Genomic DNA, 20,727 nt, shown 5'->3' on the forward strand with positions numbered 1-20,727 from the left:
TTTCACATGCCACGGTAGAAGAATAACCATGAAATATGGTGTCTCTAAAACAGAACGTACCTCTTTTTACTGTTGTCACTGAATGTCGCCCTCCTTAAATTCTTAGGATCTTCTAAATTGTTGTTACAGCTTTACAGTACGTGAGATAAATGTTTCTGTTTTCTTATGTTAAATTAATACAAAAGTTTGGCTATTTTCAGTCCTGATTTCACAAATGTCAGTGAACTGGTAAGGTGGCATTGTTAAAAGTCCCCAGTGTTCTTCAGGACTTCCTCCCCTTCCCACAAGCTTCCTTGCATATCAGGAAGATGTCAAGTGTTCTAACTTAAACAAAAATAACAAAGGAGACAAGCCAACTCTTCCTCACTCTGAAGTCTTTGAAATCCTCTAGCAGGCTCAGTTTCTCAGGCACAGACTCCAGATGGTCCAGGGCCACTCGGGTACTCTAGAAAAAGGAGGAAGCAAACCATAAGGGAACTCGAACGAAAATTAATATTCTCAGAATCTGAACACTGAAAACAAGTCACACCACCAGCAGATTAAACTATAAATTTATAGTCACATAAGAATAAATATTTTCAATAGATCTTTAAATCAGAATTATATCCTTTCACAAAATATATGAGACACATTTGCCAACCTGACTCTTTAGAAGGCTTCCTAGATCATTTGCTTTCAATTGACACGCTATGAAATTTTCTATAGAGCATTTCATATTTTCATTAATTTACAAAAATTGCTTCAGTGAGCACCAGAAATTAACCACCAGGTAATAGTGAGAGAAAAGATGAGTTTGCAGTTACGTTTCTTTGAAACATATTAGGCACTCTCAAATGTTGTTATTAGGAAGAAAAGAATTCTCAACAATTATTTTTAAGCAAAAAGAAAATGCAAAGCAGTTCTCAGAAGACAGGAGAAATGTCTGAAGTCAAGCATTTGTGAGGGAGGCACGAGGCTGTTGATTATACATCAATCGTTTATTACAAAACCACTGAATAGCTGGTCCTAACCCACCAATATAACTGTCAAGAGGGAATGATCTAGGGATTACTACCTCCCAGAGGCTCAGTGGTTAGAACGGTCTTGAGTTGAAGATGGTGTATACACTGGTAACCAGTGTTAGCTTTTAAATTGGAAATTAATTTTAATAAAAACAAAACCTGCAGGTGATGTAAGAATCAGGGCATTAATCTTAAGAGCTGTAGATAAATTAGTGGCCACCATGTGATGTCTGACACCTTTCATGAACTATGGGCTGGGGCCGTCACAGGACTTAGCTTTTGATTCCCTGGGCTCTTTCATTGTGGTGCCTTTCCGAGGATGTCAGGGTCAGCTCTAGGACAGGTGAAAGCTGCCACCATGTTGGCTTTCACGTGAGTAAAACAACTTTAAGTTTGTAAAGCTGTAGGACTTTAGGGCTTGATATACACCAACACAGGCTCAACAGTAATTGGTTCAAGCAATGTCTACAGATAAATTACGTGGTCACATGGCTTTATACTGGGTTGGGTAGGTTCTGATTTATGCGTAGATTGTGAACTTTCTAAACTCGGTCTCCACACCTGATCCCCACCAGAGGTCCTGTGCTCCCTGCCCCAGGGTCTCACCAATGCTCTTTCCTAGGGCATCCACTTTGTCTCCCACAGGCTCTGGACACAGGGATGGACAGGAATAAGACAGGAATGGATGGATGGTTTTGATCAACACAGTTTCCTCGTTCCACCTCCCCCCTTCAGTAATTGCACTAATGAGTCCAATCCAAAGCCTAGCTGGAACTCTGCAGCGTGAATGATGCTTGCTGTCCGTTGCTATTCACTTGATGGGCATGCGGGCTTGCTTGGAGTTACAGATGCTTTCAGGTTTTATCACATACAAATCAGTGCTTCTCTCCTAAGCTTATTTAGTTTATGGCTTGGTTTTAGAGAGCAAAGCAAATGGGGCTGCAGCCATTTTGAACAGGAACTTGTTTTGTGCTGTTCCAAGTTCAAGTATTCTTTTTCCGGGTCTGTTTAAAAGAGTTAGTATTTTGTTTCTTCTGCTTAACTTTTGTACTACGGTTAGTTTCTCTGCCTCATGGACTTAAACTGCCATACATTTCAAATGGCTTCATTCAGTTTTTCCATGGGTTGGAAATATTCATCAAAATTTTCTAAATATAAGATACAATACATAGGTTTTGAGAGCAGGGAGTTCTGGTTGTTTTTTTATGTTTAGTTACTATATAGGCTATATTTATTTAAGTAATAAAATTACAGATATTTAAGAACTTTATTAGCTTTTGAAAATAAAATAAAAAGTCTGATGATTATTTTAAGAGAAAACTGTATTGAATGAAATCCTTTTCATCAGTAGATTCTAATAGACTTTTAGCACTAAAATTTTATTTCCTTTTTTTAAAACCATGTTTTGTTTTGTTTTTCTAATTTGGGAGGGATCCTATGAACCTAGGCTAAGCATGTTAAACTCATTTCTTTCTCAAAATAAGCAAATAATTTCTATATAACCTGAATAATTTTCAATCAACCAGATAATTTTTGTGACCCTTCTTTTGTTTTGTTTTTGCATATTACTTTATTACAAATGTGGTAACTCGAGTGCACATGCGAATGCTTGTGTTACTGTGGCATCCAGGACAAGTCTTCGGCTTATGATTAAACAGCTTTTATACAGTCCTTTTCCCACACCTATGTCTCCTTCATATTTTCTTATAATTTATTTCAGTTGGGATGTGTGTTTGTGTTTATGCACGTGTCCATGAGGTATATCTGTGGTGTGTGTGTGTGTGTGTGTGTGTGTGTGTGTGTGTGTGTGTGTGTGTGAGAGAGAGAGAGAGAGAGAGAGAGAGAGAGAGAGAGAGAGAGAGACTAGAAATGAAAATCATGGTTCTGGATACTTTAAGGCAGCACCACTGAGCTAACATCAGCCTGTGTTATTTTATGTGCTTTATATCCCACTGACATATTACTCCTAAATATCTTTTCAATATCAGAAATACTGCTGCGTTCACAGGTCTTCCTCTTCATCCTTATAATCTGTTCATTCCGTTTACAGTGTTAGAGATATCTGTAAGACACGGGTGATAACCCCTTCCTCCTGCCTTCCTCCCTCCTCCTTTGCTTTGCCTCTTCCCTTCCTTTGGAAGGACTTCAGAATTCCCAGGGGTAGTAAGAACTATGCATATGCAGAAGATTTAAAAAATTATGCAAAGAAACAAGTGAATCTCACCTATTCTAACGAAAATACCACGTATAGATACTGACTTCCAGGGGACTTGTAGCAGTAGAAGCTATGAAGGCAATTAGGTCAGGCCGCAGGACCTGAGGGTCTCATAAGATTTCACCTTTAGATAGTATTTCAGAAGTGATTATCTGCGCTTTCTCTCCTCTCTCTCTCTCTCTCCCTCTCTCTCTCTCTCTCTGTCTCTCTTTCTCTGTCTCTGTCTCTCTCTCTTTCACACACACACACACACACACACACACACACTTGTCCTGTGTAAGCTAAAAACCATTACCTTGCTGTAATTCTGTTCTTTTCTCCTATTGAAACATTCCATAAGATAGAATTATTCAATGGATCTTATAGTACATGCCATTCAGACTGACTTCCATCCATCACTAATAGTGCTATGACAGCCAGACAAAGCTTCCAATAAGAAACTTGTAACATTTCACACATTCTACATGAAGACTTAGGCAAACCATGTTGCAGGTTGCTTCAAGTGTGTGTGTGTGTGTGTGTGTGTGTGTGTGTGTATGGTTATGTTGCCTTACAGCTTAAATGGTATACAGGAGTCCCCATTAATAATATACAGATCAAATTGCAAGTGTATTTCATATATAGTAGTAGCAAATGACATGTTTAATTCAATTCTTTAAAACATCAGAAGTTCAGAGAACATGGCAGCACATCCTATAACCTCAATAGTTGGGAAGTAGAAGCAAGAGGAATGTAAAATCAAAGCCATGCTGGAGCCCCAAGTGAATTCATCTCAAAACAGAAGGTTCTCTCTGCTGAGAGAGCCTACATGGGAGCAGTCACCATGGTATGTTTTGAACAACAGAGACACAGGATAATGAGTTCAAGAAGAGCCCACCGTACATGTCCCTCCTTCCTGCAGAGGCTAAGCGAAGTGTACTCTTATGGCCTACAAACATTGGTTAATTCCAACTCTCTTTAGAAGCCTAATGAAAGACTAAACCAAAAAATATAATTTACCTCTAAATTTAATCCTGAGTTCCGGTTTAATCTGTTCCATACTGGTCACACCATCACATGCAGTGTAGACATAACACTGTGATTATACAGATGAGACCACGAAGGGCCAGTGAGTATGAGCAGCTACCAACAATCACACAGTAGCAAAACTGGTAGCCAATTCCAGCAGCCTGAATGCAGCAATGGTAATGTTCTCACTGCCCAAACAAACAACAACAAAAACCCCATCCGCATTTATATAACAATAAGGTAACACGGCATAGAGGGTATCCAGAAGCTGTAATTGTGGCTGCCTTTATTTCCATTCCCTTTCCAGCCAATCAACACTTTTCGGTCAAGCCCTGAAGATATGTTCTTGATGGGATTGTTTTTATTAGAGGAGCTTTAAGAGGAAATGATGAAGAATTTCATCTTGCCAGGCCCTGGGAGTTTATGCTTAGGACCACGTGTATCCAAATATATGTGCAGATGCACAGCAGCCAGAAAGACAGATGGACACACCCCCAGAAAAAGCCTGGATATTAGAATGTGTGGGACTAGAGCACAGTCATTGCCTCACAAGAGTTTCCTCAAATAAATGTTGATGGAACAAAGACAAACACAGTTCCGATGCTCTCAACATTCTAATAAACTCATGTATCTTTATTAAATGTCCAAACAAAAGTGTCACTTGCTTTCATTTTCTCCTGAGAGAATAAGCAAGCGATGGAGGTAAGTGGGATCTGGAAATCCTGCCTGTGAGCCCTGTGGCTCGCCCACTTACAGTTGTGCTCTCATGTCTGTCAGCAAAGTTGAAGCACATGTTGCCAGCTTTACTCTTTCAACATTTCAACACACATTGGACTTGTATGGAGCCGAGCAGTTTGAATTGGCCTACAGAACTATTCTCTTAGATCTTCCTTTGTTTCAGACCAGAAGGAAATTGAATAATATCATATGACAGCGTAAGTGGCATCAATTAGGAATTAAAGGGAGGAATGCATTACAAATCTTAGATCCTGTCTCCTGTGGAGAGAACTTACGGCACAAACTTGACCATAGGCTGTGCATACTTCTCTTTGTAAAGAGGCACATCTGTTTAGTTTTATTAATAGATAACATATAACAAACATAATTTTCTCAGACTGGTATTGGAATCACATCTGTTTTGAGGTCTAGATGATACAGGGAAAGAATGTCTACATTTTTAAGACTTTGTGTACATTTCTGGCACAGCGTGCATGTTAAATAAACAAGGTTATGAAGCAATTTATTTGGGTTCAAAAATGCAATTCTATTTCATTTGGAAAGAAATCTACTGCTAAACTTTCCTGACAAATGAGTGAACGGTGGTGAAAAGACCTGAGTAAACACCATCCACGGAAAGGACGGGTGAGATCACATAAAGGACGAACTGTCCGCCTTCCACTGACAGGGACTCCATCCAGCACAGCTGGATTGGCATTCAAAGGGCCTGTTTTTATCCAAACTGTCTGACACTCTCTGGAACCAACCCGAACAGTAGCAGAGAACAGGCCTGCAAAGCCTGGTGCTGCTGCTACAGAACCTTCTGGAGGCCTAATGGAGAAGCTGTGTTGGTTCCTCCAGAATGAGGAAAATCCTCCACTTACACACCGAGAACAGGCCTGCAGAGCCTGGTGCTGCTAACGGTGTGCAGCAGGCGTGACGCCCATGAAGAAAACGGGTGTTGGCTCTTTCAAATGCCAAAGTTTCTACATTGCATCTGCCACTGTAAATCTGGCCAAGAACCAGAGACTGCGGGTGGGGTTGGGGGCTCGGCGCTAAAGAGAACCTACAACTGCTATTTTGTTAAATGGTCATAGCACCGAGCTGCCCTCTGGATTCTTGACCTTATACCCACAGATTAGTATAGCTCATATGCCTCCTCAGAGAAGCTTCTTTTTGTAGTGAATTGCAGTTAATACAGAGACCCACAACCAGTCAAGCAGAAAGGTTGACTGGAGAGTGCTTAGCTCTAAAAGGGACATTTCTATTAGATTCCCTCTGCCCAATACTCAGAGAACATTATAGAAGAGGGAAATGTATAGATTATAATGGTTGGAGGATGGGGAGGAGCGCTGTGAACTTGTGTTTTCTGGACTCAAGAAAGCCAATGTACCTATATGAGCTTACAACAGCTGCAGACGCTGTGTAAGCCCCACACCAGATAAAACCAGCTGACCTTCCAGCATAGATACTGGCAACGCTCATGATAGCCCACCCCTAGCTAAGGAGTTATTGGTCATTGATGCCGTGATGGAGGGAGAGTCAGTTTTCTACAGCGGTGTCACCCTGAGATGGTTCCCTGCCACACATCAGGAATATTATAGTCACTGAGTTATAGAGCAAACCACCAATACAGACTCAGAAGATGACCTGAGGTTGGGAGAGGAACAGACAGAAAAAGTCGCTAAGAATGGAGCAAGGAATAAGTTATAATCAAAGTCCTCTGTGTCTGTGTGTGTGTGTGTGTGTGTGTGTGTGTGTGTGTGTGTGTGTGTGTGTGTGTGTGTGTTTGGAATGCTTAAGGAATGAATAATTGTTTTATAAAAAGACAAGATACTATCTCAAACACACATCTTTCATTCCAGATTATAAATTAAAATCAATCTATTACCTTTTATAGCTTAAAAAAGACAGAGTTCTTTCCAAGTAAGTGGTTTGAAGGGTTTTATTTTTCTAGATGGGAAAACACTAAGAATGAAGTGAATGGTAAGAAGACAGGGGATAAAGAAATGTGTCTCTGTGCTGGAGACACTTTAGATTGACTCTGTAAATATCGTTCTTGCCACTCCTCCCTTCTATGAAGAACATGTGAAAACAAATGTGGATTGTCCACAGTTTTCTCTGTGTGCTTAACAATATGGTAGGCATTTACAGCTCCTTGGCAAGGGATGCCTGCAATCTGTTCAATGTGAATAATATTTCTTAGCATTGAAACTAAAATGTACTCAGAAGGGAGAGAAACTGAACATTGGGGAGGGGACTGAAGTCACAAGCCCTTACCGAGAGGACTCAATATTCCAGGAATGTTACTTATATGGAGTTTGTGGTTTGGGGAATATCACTTAGGTCTGTCCTTCTAAGCCACAGTCTTTTATTTTGGAAATGGGGATAAATCACAGCACTCTATTACTTTTACCTACCAGCAACAGCTGTAGATAAGAGTGGATATGAAAGCACATTGACATTAGTCAGGTATTTTCCAAAAATCGTGTGTGTGTGTGTGTGTGTGTGTGTGTGTGTGTGTGTGTGTATGTCTGTGTGTGTGTGTGCTTACTTGAACTTACTACAAACTCTAGTATAACTTCCACATAGCAGAGAAGTACTGAATGGCAATCTGTTATTATAGCAAATAAAGACTAATCAGAAAGTGTAATGTAGAAACTAGTTGATTTTAGAAATGTACCTGCCATTATATAGACATTATTTTAAAATATAAAAGAATATTGGCACCTACATTCTGAGCATACTGTACTCACATCTTTATTTGGTGAACACTTTTTCATTAAATGAGTGCTCTCTCTCTCTCTCTCTCTCTCTCGCTCTCTCTCTCTCTCTCCCCCTCCCCCCCCCACCGGCATAAGAGATAGTTTATTCTAGAACCAAATTCAAGTGATTATGGCCTCAGAACATAGAGTCTTTTTTCAAAGGACAGAGAAAACCAGATATCACATCCAAAACTCCATTTTGATGAGAGGATTAGGACTGTATCACTCCTGAGCTAAGGATGACAAACTTTGTCACATCATCTGAGAACATATTCATGGCAACTGTGACAGTGGTGGATGACACTAATCTTCAAAGCTACTGACATGCACATACCCCGAGCAACTGAACATTTCTGTCACTTTTTATATTTAGTAAGTACTTTTATAATTAGATTTAAAGAACATTTTTCACAATATATAATATCTTATTTAGTATGTTTCTTTATGATAAAATAATACCAAGTTTGTTTTAATGAAGTTACAAAGAAGGTGATAGTTTGTGCTTTCAGTTGATCATGTTGATATGAAAGCTTATCCTAAACTCCTAGCTTAGCAAACTAGCTTTCCTATTAACAAGTTTCACGTGTATATGTGTGTGTGTGTATAAATGATATATATCATACACATATATGTTCAATATAATTTGAATTTGAATAAAAAATCTAGTTTTAAATTAAATATTAAATCCTTTTACTATAGTTATAGGTACATAAACATTTGGGTTAATTCTTCATATTAAAATTACATAAAGGAAATCGATTTCCAAAACAACGTTCAAATTTTATACCTTAAGGACTGATGCTTCTTGGTTAAATTAATATCTAAATTGTCCTACCATATAATTAGCTGAGATTTAGAAATTAAAGTGTTTAGTGTTTTGCTAATAAAAATAAAGGACAATCCTATGTTGACTCGTCCTGGAGTCCAATTTCTAACCATTTAAATATAAGTAAGATAATTATAGAGCACAAAGACTGTAAATATGGGAGAGCATATAGTCAATTTAATTCTTTAAAATATGTACAGTTGGTTATTTAAAAATACATGTTTCTGTCATCTATTATCTTAGCTCTGTGAGGCCAAACTGTGTTCTTGATAATTTGTATTTTAGGTAAAGTAATTCTATTATATGTCACATGCACCTTGTCTGGGGCTTGAGTTACCGTCCTTGCCCACCTCTGTGTGGGAACCAGCATGCTTTAGCTAAAACCTTTTGAAATCCATTCATTAAGCAGAAGACCAGCTTCCACAACCTCAAAGCTACAGGTATCATCACACAGCTTCTGAAGGCGATATAACAGCTTTTTCTTTCATCCTGCTGCCTGTGCCTCTCTGATGCGCCCACCAATGTATTTTAAACATGTCTTGACTTATGACTTTGTTATGTAAAAGTACAAAAGTTAACGCAACTGTCACCTATGTTGGAAAAAATGAGTATTTCCAAGCATGTAGAAAACAAGGAATGTCTAGAAACGATGTATATGCCTATCATCTGATGCTAAAAGCTTGTTACATGGGCTTTGTCAAATGTCAACCCTTTAATCATCAGATAAAATAGATGTACTCTTGGGTCCATTTATTCTGAGTATACTGAAAGAGTAAACTGACTGGTATCTTTGTGAAATCCGCCTACCTCCAACAACTTTAGCATGCATACCATGACTTCCAGTGAAATCCTACTGTACATTTCCCCCAGGTCTCCAGGTGTACCTGTAGGCATGTGTGAGATGCTCATGTGTACACTTGGAGGCCAGAGACTCACTTTGAGTATTGTTCCTCAAGAGTTATCCCTATCATTATTATTGAAATAGTGTCTCTCACTGGGACCTGAGACACACTGATTGGACCATGCTGGACAAGCAATTAGGCCCAAGTAGCTTCATGTTTCTACCTCCTTAGCACAGGGATTATACGTGTGTGCTACCATGCATGGCTTTTTACAGGGGAGGGTATTGAGAATTGAACTCAGGTCCTCAAACTTGCATGGCGAGTACTTTACCAAGTAACTATCTCCTGAGTCCTTAGTGCACTGTTTAAAAGTAAAGTTACAGTTAACGAAATAGACAAACCTTGAGGGAACTGGCCAGCTATTGCTATGTCTCAAAGTTCAGCTGTCATTCCTCAGAGAGGGCTTACTTGCCTTCTCAGATTCTATCAAAGGAACTTTTCACTACCTCATTTATCTTACTTTATAATCATTTATCAGAGAGCAAACTTATTTATCTGTATAACTGTTGGTCTCAAGAATATCAGACATCACATCAAGGATAAGAAATACTTCCCAGCATGCCAGTGAATGTTTGCTAAGGTGAGATATTCAGTAAATGATTGTTCAGGGAATAAATGAATACTATTCAATGAAAATAAGACTTTCCATATTTGGCTCACCTATAAATTTATTACTTTGTACTGAACTCAGTCCAACGGGTGAGTGAAGCAAAAAACTATGTGTTCTAAGGAAGACTATGTTATATTGGGGGAAAGAAACAACTCATAAAATACACGGCTTTGATCAACACTCGTAAGAAAGAAGAGAACCCAGGCAGCATGGTAGGACCAACAGGGTGGTATTTTAATCACCCAGAGGTCCTCATCAGGCCTGTGGTGAAGGATTTAGAGTAAAATGAAAGAGAGAGTGAGTTAGGAGACTGTCTCCACCCAAGTGTTAAGCATCTGAGATAGAATAATGGAAGGACAAAAGTCTCTACCCTGCAGGAACAGAGGGATGCCCGAGAACTTTCCGAGGCTGGTTCAGTGCGCATACCCTCAGCGAGATCAGGGTGAGGCCAACAATGCCAGGGGCAGGATCTCATAGATGTTAAGAACAAGATCTCAGTGAGCATCGAAGCTGTGGTCAAGTGGCAGGACGGAAGGACATGAGCAGTAAATATACTGGACCATGTTTGGAGAACACTGCCAGCCTAAGAGTGGAATTTGTAGAGTTCAGAATTTGATTTTTGTTTGCTTATTTAGCACTTCTTGGGAAAGTACCCAGGGCCTCGCACTTGCCAGGGAATGTGCAGCCACTAGACCATTACCTGCTCTACCCCTCTCCTCTGAATTTGTGTTTAGGATTATTTAAGGAAAGCTGAGTGCCTGATGAACAAGACAGAGGTTCTCAGGTCCATACAGAGACCACTGGTGTGGAACCCTGAAGGAGCTTTGTGGGAGAGAATGCTGAATTCCCAGAAGGCCACAGGTGTCTCCCCAGTGCTCCTGATTTACCCCATTTTCTCACGCCTCAAGAGCATGGATTGTGACAAAGTTCTGAGAATGTCGACTGTCCATAAAATGTCTTCTGTATGTATAACACTTTTTTTAACAGCCTTCTATTTAAGGACACATGACAAGATAAAGCAGAAATAGAACAATGGTTAGTAACTAAGAGACACAATAGTTTGTGTTCACACAACCAGGTATACGAACCTGGGCACATTATTCAACCCACAGGGTTACAGCTTTCAAATCTGGAAAATGGGAAGTTCAAATTTAAGCATACTAATAATCTCTGTTCTAATCTTGGTTCACAGTAGGCTTAAGTTCTTCCCCTGGTACCTTGAGATCCTAAATTTCAAGCTAAAAAGGCTGGAAAGTATATGGAGTGTGTACACATGTATGGGTGTATGTGTATGTGTATGTAAGGATGTGTGAGTGTATATGTGGTATGTGTATCTATGTGTGAGTGTACAGTATGTGGTTTGTACATATGTGTGTGTATGCATGTGAGTGTATATGAGGTGTGTGGTGTATATGTATGCACATGTGAGTATGTATATGAGTATATATGTATGTGTGTGGTATATGTGTATATATGCATGTGTGTGTATGTATGTATGTATGTATGTATGTATGTATGTATGTATGTGTATGTGTATGTGTATCTGTGGTGATGGTAGTGGTGGTTATTCACTCCGAAGATAAAGTGGCGAAACAACTCTGAGACCAGGATGCAAGGGCTTTTTTATGCAAGAACTCCTGTGCAGCTGAAGGCCAACACGTTGTGAGAAAGGACAGCTACATAACTGTAAGACAAACAGATGTCTGTCTTCTTGGGTGATTGCACCCAAAGTGCCAAATCCAAAAATCTGTCATTTTATCATTTTCAAAAGGATGCTTCTAAAAGCAAAGAAACTTCCAGTATTCCTCTTTATAATTAGCCTAACAGCAAAAATGTTATTAGTATCCTCTTCTCTAAATGCTGACCTTCCAGCTCTACCACCACAAATGCTAGTCCATATTTGACTCCTTTCTCAAACACTCCTGTGCCATGATGACTTTGTACACCAAGGCCCATGTGCCCAGAATGTTCTGTTTTTCCATATACAGAGCTTTAATTAGCTCCTGATGCTCCTGAGGGATTTGGCTGGGTTACCACTCCCTCTAAGATGGCATTTAAAAGGCATGGGCCCTTAAGCCATCTGTCTCAGTTTAAATAGTGCTTTAGTCACTTATTTGCTATGAGTCCTTAGGGAAGTTCCCGATTCACGGGAATATTTGGGACTCTTCCCTCCTCTATAAATAGAAATGATAAAAATACCTCTTGTGTAGCGAGCGGTGTCATGAGCATAAGTGTAGAGAGCAGGCATGCAGGTAGGAGGCAGGCAATAAACACCAGCTATAATTGCAGTGAGAACAGTAGTCATCGTTTCATGAGCTTCCCTTCTAAACTATGAGTTAGGAGCGCATGATTCCTGGGGGAATATTTGACTTGTGTCACATGCTAAGTCAATCCATTATGTATGTGTTTAACTAAACAGTAAATTCCTCAAACGAAGGTCAGTCCCATATAATTTTAGTGCTGAATGCAAAGCAAATCACTGATAACCACGTGTGCTGTGGTTAAAAGGCAGGGCACAAGAACAGCACCTAACGTAGAGTTCAGGAGTTGTGATTTTAAGATTGTCGTGCTCCAAGTGCATGAGCAACGGAGGGGTTTGAAGCCTGCTGGCCAATGATGAGACACAGGCAGATACTGAGGAATTCACAGTCCTGTCCAGTCATGCTTCCCTCAGGGCCCCAACACACACTGAAACCTGCAATCATATTTATCTTGTTGACACTTAACACAGAGCAGAGGGTCCCCATACAGAACAAAGATTCAGAATGACTATTGTTCTGGTGAGACTAATTCATTCAAAAATATCCGAGTGAGGTGAGCACAACTAATCTGTGTTTTCAGAGTAAAGAGGCATTCTCTTTTTAAAAGGTGCTCTGTATTCTTAAGGAGGACGACAAAACGCATTAATCATGTTCTGTTGTTCCACACACAGGGCCTGGATGTTGAAAGAGCTTCTGAACAGTTAATCCTTGACACGGATGACTTTCTTGTGACAGGCAGATCAGATCTAAATAGAAATCAGGCAAGGTATTTTATTTTTATCATTGTAGCTTTGAGAATTAATTCACAAGCATCGGAGATAAACTTTCTATATTTCAATGTTTGCTTTCATAATTAATCCTTTTTGTGAACATTAAGAAATACTACATTGGGTTTTGTATAAGACATCCCCCTGGTGACGGGTTAAAGCAGAGAGAAACAGAGATGAGCAAATATATTTTTAAACCACTCAAGTCCAACTAAGCTCTCTCTTAAGGAATTTCATGAAGAGAACATACTTGCTTCCAAGGACCGACAATCTGCCGCTACAGCGATGGTTTACAGCAGACGTCTCTGCTCAGCAGCTACCACAGAAGTAGACGTTAGTTGACGTGTTTCCCATGGGCCAGCAGTCAGGGCTTGAACTCACTGTGGTGTCACTTTTAAACCATTGGCTGAAAAAGGTGCACCAGTGGATACAAACCAGCTTTCAGGGTTATTTGGTGAGTGATTGTGTCTGATGTTTGCCAAGATCTGAAGATAAAATTGCTAACATTTCATTTTCTTCTTTCCAAATAAAAGGTATACATTCATTCAAAAGAACAACGAAAGTCCATTCCATGGTGGCTGGCATGAATAGAAGTCACTTTGCCAAAATACCTGAAATTCTGAACATTGGGCCCCCAACTTCATTTTAACACTTCCAATTATAATGGACAAGTCCAACAGCCTTTACTCAACACACTAAACATAAAAAGTGGCCCAAACTACATGATGTACAAAGGTATGAATGAGAACTATAAAAACATGTAATACATAAGAAGAAGAGAGAATTGAACAGATACCACATACATACTGGCTAGGATATCACTTTTATTAAATGCCTACTGTGTGCAATCAAATCTATTAGCATCCGTATACTACACTGTACTGAATAGATTTAATATAAGAATAATCAAATCTATTAGCATCCGTATACTACACTGTACTGAATAGATTTAATATAAGAATAATCAAATCTATTAGCATCCATATACTATACTGTACTGAACAGATTTACTATAAGAATAATCGAGATTTTAACAAAAAGAAACTGTTTGCATTATGATGAGATAGAAACAGTGTGTATACACACATACACACACACATGCATGTACACTACTTTATAATTTCTCATTTCCTTTCTTCTAATTCTAATTAACTTGAAAATTCTTAAGTAGAATAGCATTGGCTGCTATTATACACACTATACATTGTGTAAAATACACCTGAAATATTTATTCCATGGGGCTCAGCGGAGAGGAAATCTAAGATCAAGGAGTTAACAACATAAACCTTGCAAAATTCCCCAGTCACTATCTCCTAATACCACTCTAAATGGGAGGCTTACTTTGATGTATACTTCCGGAGGGACACGCACACAGCATATATAAAAGAGGATATCTTTAAATGTTATTCTTTGAATGGATAGTGTTAATATGTAATAACTACTGAATAAATGTGTTCTGAATTTGACAGCACAGTTATTCTTAGGCATCTCTAATAACTGCATACATTTTTAATTTTTATAGTTTTCCTGCCATCCTAAAGCCTATACTCTCAAGTATTAGCTAGGGCTGAGGGTGAGAGATTTGTTATCGTTTCTAACAGAGGTTATATCTAAATGGCATGCTTAGTCATCCATTAAAAGTATTCCTTTTCATGTATATATCCTGTCACTCTTAAAGGGATTCAAGGCTTTAAGGATGTATTGGAGATGTAAATAAGATATATGTTGATATAGATGTAAATAAGATACTAAAAGATATTGTAGCATATATATTACAAATCAAAGTTAGTTCATATTTCTACATGTTGAAACCACAATAGATCCACTTGTGAGAATAAAAACACTAAAGGCAGGGAAATGTGGAATGGCAATTTGTTTCCACATCCTGTAGTATTTGTTTGTCTTTAATTTTTAATATATCAGAATAATTAGTCATAACCATTTATTATCCATATCTAATGGGTGTTAAATTCTTTACATTTTAATCACGTAATGAACAAATCAAAGAAGGGCCAAAACAAGCAACTATCTAAAACCTTAAAAATAATTGAAACCTAATAAATATCCACTTGGTTTTGGGGGTATATGACTGAAAAGCAGCCAATAATAAGCCTAAAAGATACTCAGCTTATAAATTCTGGTTCCAGAATTTAAATACATTTCTTGCACACTTTAAGTCAGGCCATCCTTCTTGGGAATTGCATCTTTAAATCACAATGCTTTTAAAACATAGTAACTTCTATGTTTTTTTAAATTGATGATCAGTTCCCACACAGTGATATCACACTTGCATTTTGTCTTTAGAAACCTGCTCATAGGATGAGGAGATGGCTAAGTGGGTAAAACATCAATCGTGTGAGCACGAGCAGATCGCAGTGCCTCTGTTAAAAGCTGGGTGTGTCCACGTACCTGTAACCCCCACTCTGAACTAAGGTGGACATAAGCAGATGCCAAGGCTTTGGGGCCAGCCACTCTAACCAAATTAAGCCCCACATTCAGGGAAGAACCCTGTCGCAAAAAGTGGAGAAGTAAGTAATTAAAAACATCCTAATGTCAGGCTCTAGTCTTGCTACATTTTGGCAATGTCACTCCAGTCAAAACTGTTCAGAAATGCATTCTGGAGTCTAGAGCAATTTCTGTAGGGAGCCCACCCACTTAGAGATTCAGTTTGACCTTTTGCTTATACAATCATGATCATCAGAGTCTGAGGCTAAGCTTGTATTATATTCTCTGAGTTTCTGGGACAATGTCTTCCTCTGTCAGTTTCCTTTTCCTTTGTCATTATGGGGGCAGGGTGCATAGCTGGTTTTATGTCAGCTTGACTCAAGCTAGTTATCAAAGAGGAAGGAGCTCAATGGAGGAAATCCCTCTGTGAGATCCAGCTGTATGACATTTTCTCCATCGGTGATCAATGTGGGAGAGCCCAGCTCATTGTGGTGGGCCTTCCCTGGGATGGTAGTCTTGAGTTGTATGAGAAAGCAAGATGAGCAAGTCATGAGGAGCAATCCAGTAAGCAGAGACTCTCCATGGCCTCTGCATCAGCTCCTGCCTCCAGGTTCCTGCCCTGCTTGAGTTCCTGTCTTGACTTCCTTCAATATGATCAGGAATGCAGAATAAATGATTGAATAAATGGTTTCCTCCCCAACTTACTTTTTTGGTCATGGTATTTTGTCCTAGCAATAGAAACCCTAACTAAGACAGGGGGTAAGTCTGAATTGTTACCTAACATTCAAAAAATATAATAATTGTAACAGGTTATCACCCGATAATAATTTCAGCTTAGTACCTTGCTGAAATAAAGGGTCTTGAAATTAGGACAATAAGGGATCTTGTTTGAAGATGTCTCCAGGGGTTACTACCTGGCCCATGGCATCTTTGGTCCCAGAGTAGCTTTACAAGGATATTTGTACAGCAGTCTCAGAAGGTATAACCATTGCTTCCCTTAAGGAAGAAAAATATGTAGTGATAAAAATACCCTTAATGACATTCTGCTCTACTCATAGATCAGTGTCTTATTCAGTCATCATCAGAGGGGCTTCCTCCTGCAGTAGATGGGAATGAATATGGAAATCCACAGCCAGAAATAATGCAGAGACACCTTGGACCACTCAGCCCTCAATGAGATGTCTCCATCGAATCCCTCACTCAGAGCTCAGGGAGGCCTGCAGAGGAGGAGGCAGGAAGAATGTAAGAGCCAAACGGAACGGGATGGAGGACGCCAAGAACAGCAAGGGCCTCTAAATCAACATGAGAGAAACTGCTAGGAATCCACAGAAACTGAGGCCCCATGTACAGGGCCTACACAGGTATGCATCAACGTATATATTATGGATTCCACTTTTGTGTTTTTATGGATTTCTGAGCTCTTTTCCTTCTTCTGGTTTGTTTTGTCCAACTTCAATATGATAATTTTTTGAATGAATGAATGAATGAATGAATAAAAACCAATCTACTAGGGTAAAGTTTATCAATTATATTTGCTGAGAGAAGGAAAGTTGGTTTTCTCCAATAGAATGACATCAACCACTCCAGGACAGCATCATATTCAGGCATAGTTGACCAACACATAATGGACTCCCCAGTTTGTGTTGGATGTGTTTGGTTGGTTTTTTTCTCCCTGTCTTGCCTGTGGCTTTATTTTGGATTCTTGGTTTTGGGAGTTTTTTGTTGTTGTATTAGGTGGGTTTTTGTTTGTTGTTTTAGAAAGAACTTAAAGTGGGTGAATAGGGAGGGGGAAGGGCTCTGAAAGGACTTGGAGAAAGGAAAGAATATGATCAAAATACATCTAAATTTAAAAAAAATTGTTTTGAAGAATTAAAAAAATAATAAAAAATCTAAAGGCTTTAAGTATTTTCCTCCTAGTATTTCTTAGTATATAAGTATCAAATTATTTATTTTGGAGATTTTTATATGTTAGAATGTTTGATTTTTAATAATTGTCATTTGAGATGCTGCTTTGAGTTTCATATATTAAAAGATAAATGAAAGGAATTATAAAGAAAAAGAAACAGGATTAGGTCCAACTGACCTTGATGAAGTATTAACAGTACACCCACCAGTGAAAAGCTTTCAATTTTTGTCATCACGAGAGTCTTTCAATCCTCTGAGTCCTAAGTATCTCCTCCCAGGGAGCCCCTTACATTACTTCTAGGGGGGCTGATAAGTCTGGTGGACTTCATGGGTACAGTCCCAAGCTGCCCTGTAGTAGTGTCCCTAAGGAGACACAATGTTTAGACGCCAGTGTTTTTCACGTCCTTGCTGGTTGCCACACATGGCATGGAGACAGGGATGGAAACCAATGACTAATGTCATGGAGGAGTCACACAGTTGGGAAAGAAATCAGTGAGGGAAACAGTTCCTGTAATTACTCAACTGCCTCAAACAAATTTCCATTTATTCAAGAAAACAATGGGACAAAAATCAACAAATTCTCCCATTATGCTGAATTCCCTTAAAACTACTTATGTGGCTTCTAAAGATGCTGATTGTATATTTTGTCTAAATTGTTACAAATGATAGGACTGGTCAAACTGGCTCTTCATGTTCATTCAAACAAAATTTAATTTTAATCTCAGTAAGTCTAAAAATTAAGCACCCATGGTTCATGGAAGACTTTAAAAAGAAGGGTATGACAAAGAATGTTGGTGGTACTATTTTTATAGGTCAGTAGGCCTTAGTAGAGGCCTCACAGAGCAGCAATGAAGAATGAAGACAATGAAGGAAGGCAGACGGATGACAGGCTCCATGGGGTGAAAATCAGGGGAATCCTTAAGAGGAAAGAAGCTGGCCCAAAGCAGTCACTGAAAGCCATTGCTGTGTGTCACCACCATCTGGGGAGCCAAACCTAAGGCTGAAGTATGCAGAACTAAGGCTACTGGGACTTCTGTCAAAAAGGCTAAGTCCCAATTAACACGGTGGGATTTTGGAGGTAAGAGTTAGAGAATGCCAAGACGCCGAGTATAGCAAAACCAGGAGTTGAGTGGAAATGTTCAGGTTCATAAGCCAACCATTTCCCATGCATCTACTGTTCTTGTGTCTGCTGACAGACATTTTAATATTTAGAAAAAATTTTTCACACCTATGATCTCATTGGATCATCTCAGCCTGTGAGACATCTGGACGCCATCATTTCACACTAGCAGAAATTGGGTTGAGAGAGGCTAGGTGAGCTGCCGTGTACAGAGCCACAATCTCTAATAACGTCTTCTAACTCCCATGTCCCAAATCTCAGGCATTCTCTAAATATCTGGGCCCCACCTGACTTTGCCTCACTTTGATCCTGAGCTCCCTAAACACCCAGAACAAGCAGGGACATTGAGGTAGCACAGGATAAAAATATGTTCTGAGTCAGTGTGAAGATATATGCCCTGAACAGAAGCGAGTACAGCATAGAACGCACATGCCCGTCAGTGAGCCTACCTGCTTGACACATCATCTTGTTTGTGTCTGGTAGCACTGAAGCTACCCCAGGACATGCTCCATTAGCCTTCACAATGGACACATGTACAAGGGAGAGCTACTAGAGAAAACATTGAAATGCCCCAGAAAAACACTCACAGAAAGCCAGTTAAGCAAATTAACTAAGAGCACCCAGGAGGATAATGAGGGAAGGGGTAGTTTAATAGTTTGACTTTGCTGTTTGATGTTCAAATATTATGCAGTTGGGGGCAATGATAGGTTGAAATCGTCCATGAATGTTAAATAATTAACATGAGGCCATCTAGGGTATTTATATTAATAATGCTAATAGTGACCATTTATACTGTTTCCAGCCTTTCATCTGAGATCAAAGTTTATTAAAAGCCCCAGAGAAACTTTATAAACACTTGTGAAAGTGGTATTAGAGCAGTTATGTAGATACATGAAATAAAAAGAGATCAACTGAGGTGTTTAAAACAAAGAACAAGCTCAAGACAGAACTGGTACTGAAGCCTAGGGCCACGTCAACATTCACAAGCAAGAAGCAAGTGGAGATCAAAGGCGCATTATGGAACTCTGTTTACCAATAAGTTTAGGGCACATTCTGAATATGGTCTGTGGGCGGCAGCCTCTCTCGTTTCTCTCTATTCTTTCCAAGAGCCCTGGAGACACTAGTGACCAATGTTCTTGTTTCACTTTGCAGGAGTCAAAAGACGACCTAAAGAATTCCATCACCTGAATTTATCTACCCTCACCTGTCATAGCAGAGAGCACAGAATGGAAAGAATATTGTCACTAATCAGGACATAACTCCAGGTTTCGGCTCACTCAGGAAGTCGTGAACTTTCTGGCCTATAAACTACCCCAGTACAAACCAAGGGTGTGTCAGAAAGCCATTTAAGACTTAATCCAGTTCGAACATTTTCAAATGTGTGAGGTCCCTGGCCAAGGAGCTAGTCAGCTGTTGTTGCTTCAAATGAACTATGAGCAGGTGGAACAGAGTAAGGACTTGGAAAGAATCCAATACACATTATTTCCTGATGAAATCAACAGATACGAATGGGGTGGACATTTCCAGGAACTCCCATGTAGGTCTGCTAGACTAGATGAGCCCAATAGGAGGAAGGAGCTTCTATAATGTTACTCACTCTACCCCAGTCATTACAAAAACCAAGTAGATGTAACATGAAGAGAACACTAATAGCTCACTCAGGGTCATATACCTGGGTGTCATGACAACATGACCAGACCCAAGATGTTCTCACAATTAGTCAGGTATTTCTTTTTTACAAATAGGTACCCATTACTGGAAAACAAGGCAAATATCACCTGAAACTTGTAATTTATTCTACATACACATGATGAAAAGGCCCTAAATCAGTTTTTTAAAAACATATTTTAAAAAGTACATAAGATGTACTGCTCCTACAAATGACATATTGAACGTGTACCGCCATATTTTTTTCTGGCAGATTTAAGATCTAAAGTAAACAACTCTCATCTATCACAAGTTTACCAGATATGGTCTTTGAAAGACAGAAGGCATTTCTTATGCCCGTTACGTTTTTCAGAAAGATACTTGTACTTTGCTTTATAAAGTATATTTCTTTTATCTTCACAATAGGAAGAAAGAGTGTTTTACCCAGAGGATGCAGTTCATTACTGACAGTGATAGACCTGGACTAGAAAACACAAGCCAGACATTTCCTCCAGCACCATGATTCTGCATCAATATC

The 20,727-nt window shown here is 39.3% G+C and overlaps 1 protein-coding gene across 7 annotated transcripts in view; it reads right to left on the bottom strand.

Moving 5' to 3' along the window:
* Cep128 (centrosomal protein 128) overlaps positions 1-20,727 on the bottom strand; it is a 378,006-nt gene that overhangs the window by 23,755 nt on the left and 333,524 nt on the right. For all 7 annotated transcript variants that reach the window (XM_056985589.2, XM_056985588.2, XM_056985587.2 and 4 more), the window contains one exon: positions 368-445. In XM_056985589.2, coding sequence (XP_056841569.1) covers positions 368-445 — 78 coding nt within the window. The remainder of the gene's footprint in view (positions 1-367; positions 446-20,727) is intronic.

Source organism: Rattus norvegicus, chromosome 6 (assembly GCF_036323735.1).
Source record: "Rattus norvegicus strain BN/NHsdMcwi chromosome 6, GRCr8, whole genome shotgun sequence".
NCBI lineage: Eukaryota > Metazoa > Chordata > Mammalia > Rodentia > Muridae > Rattus > Rattus norvegicus.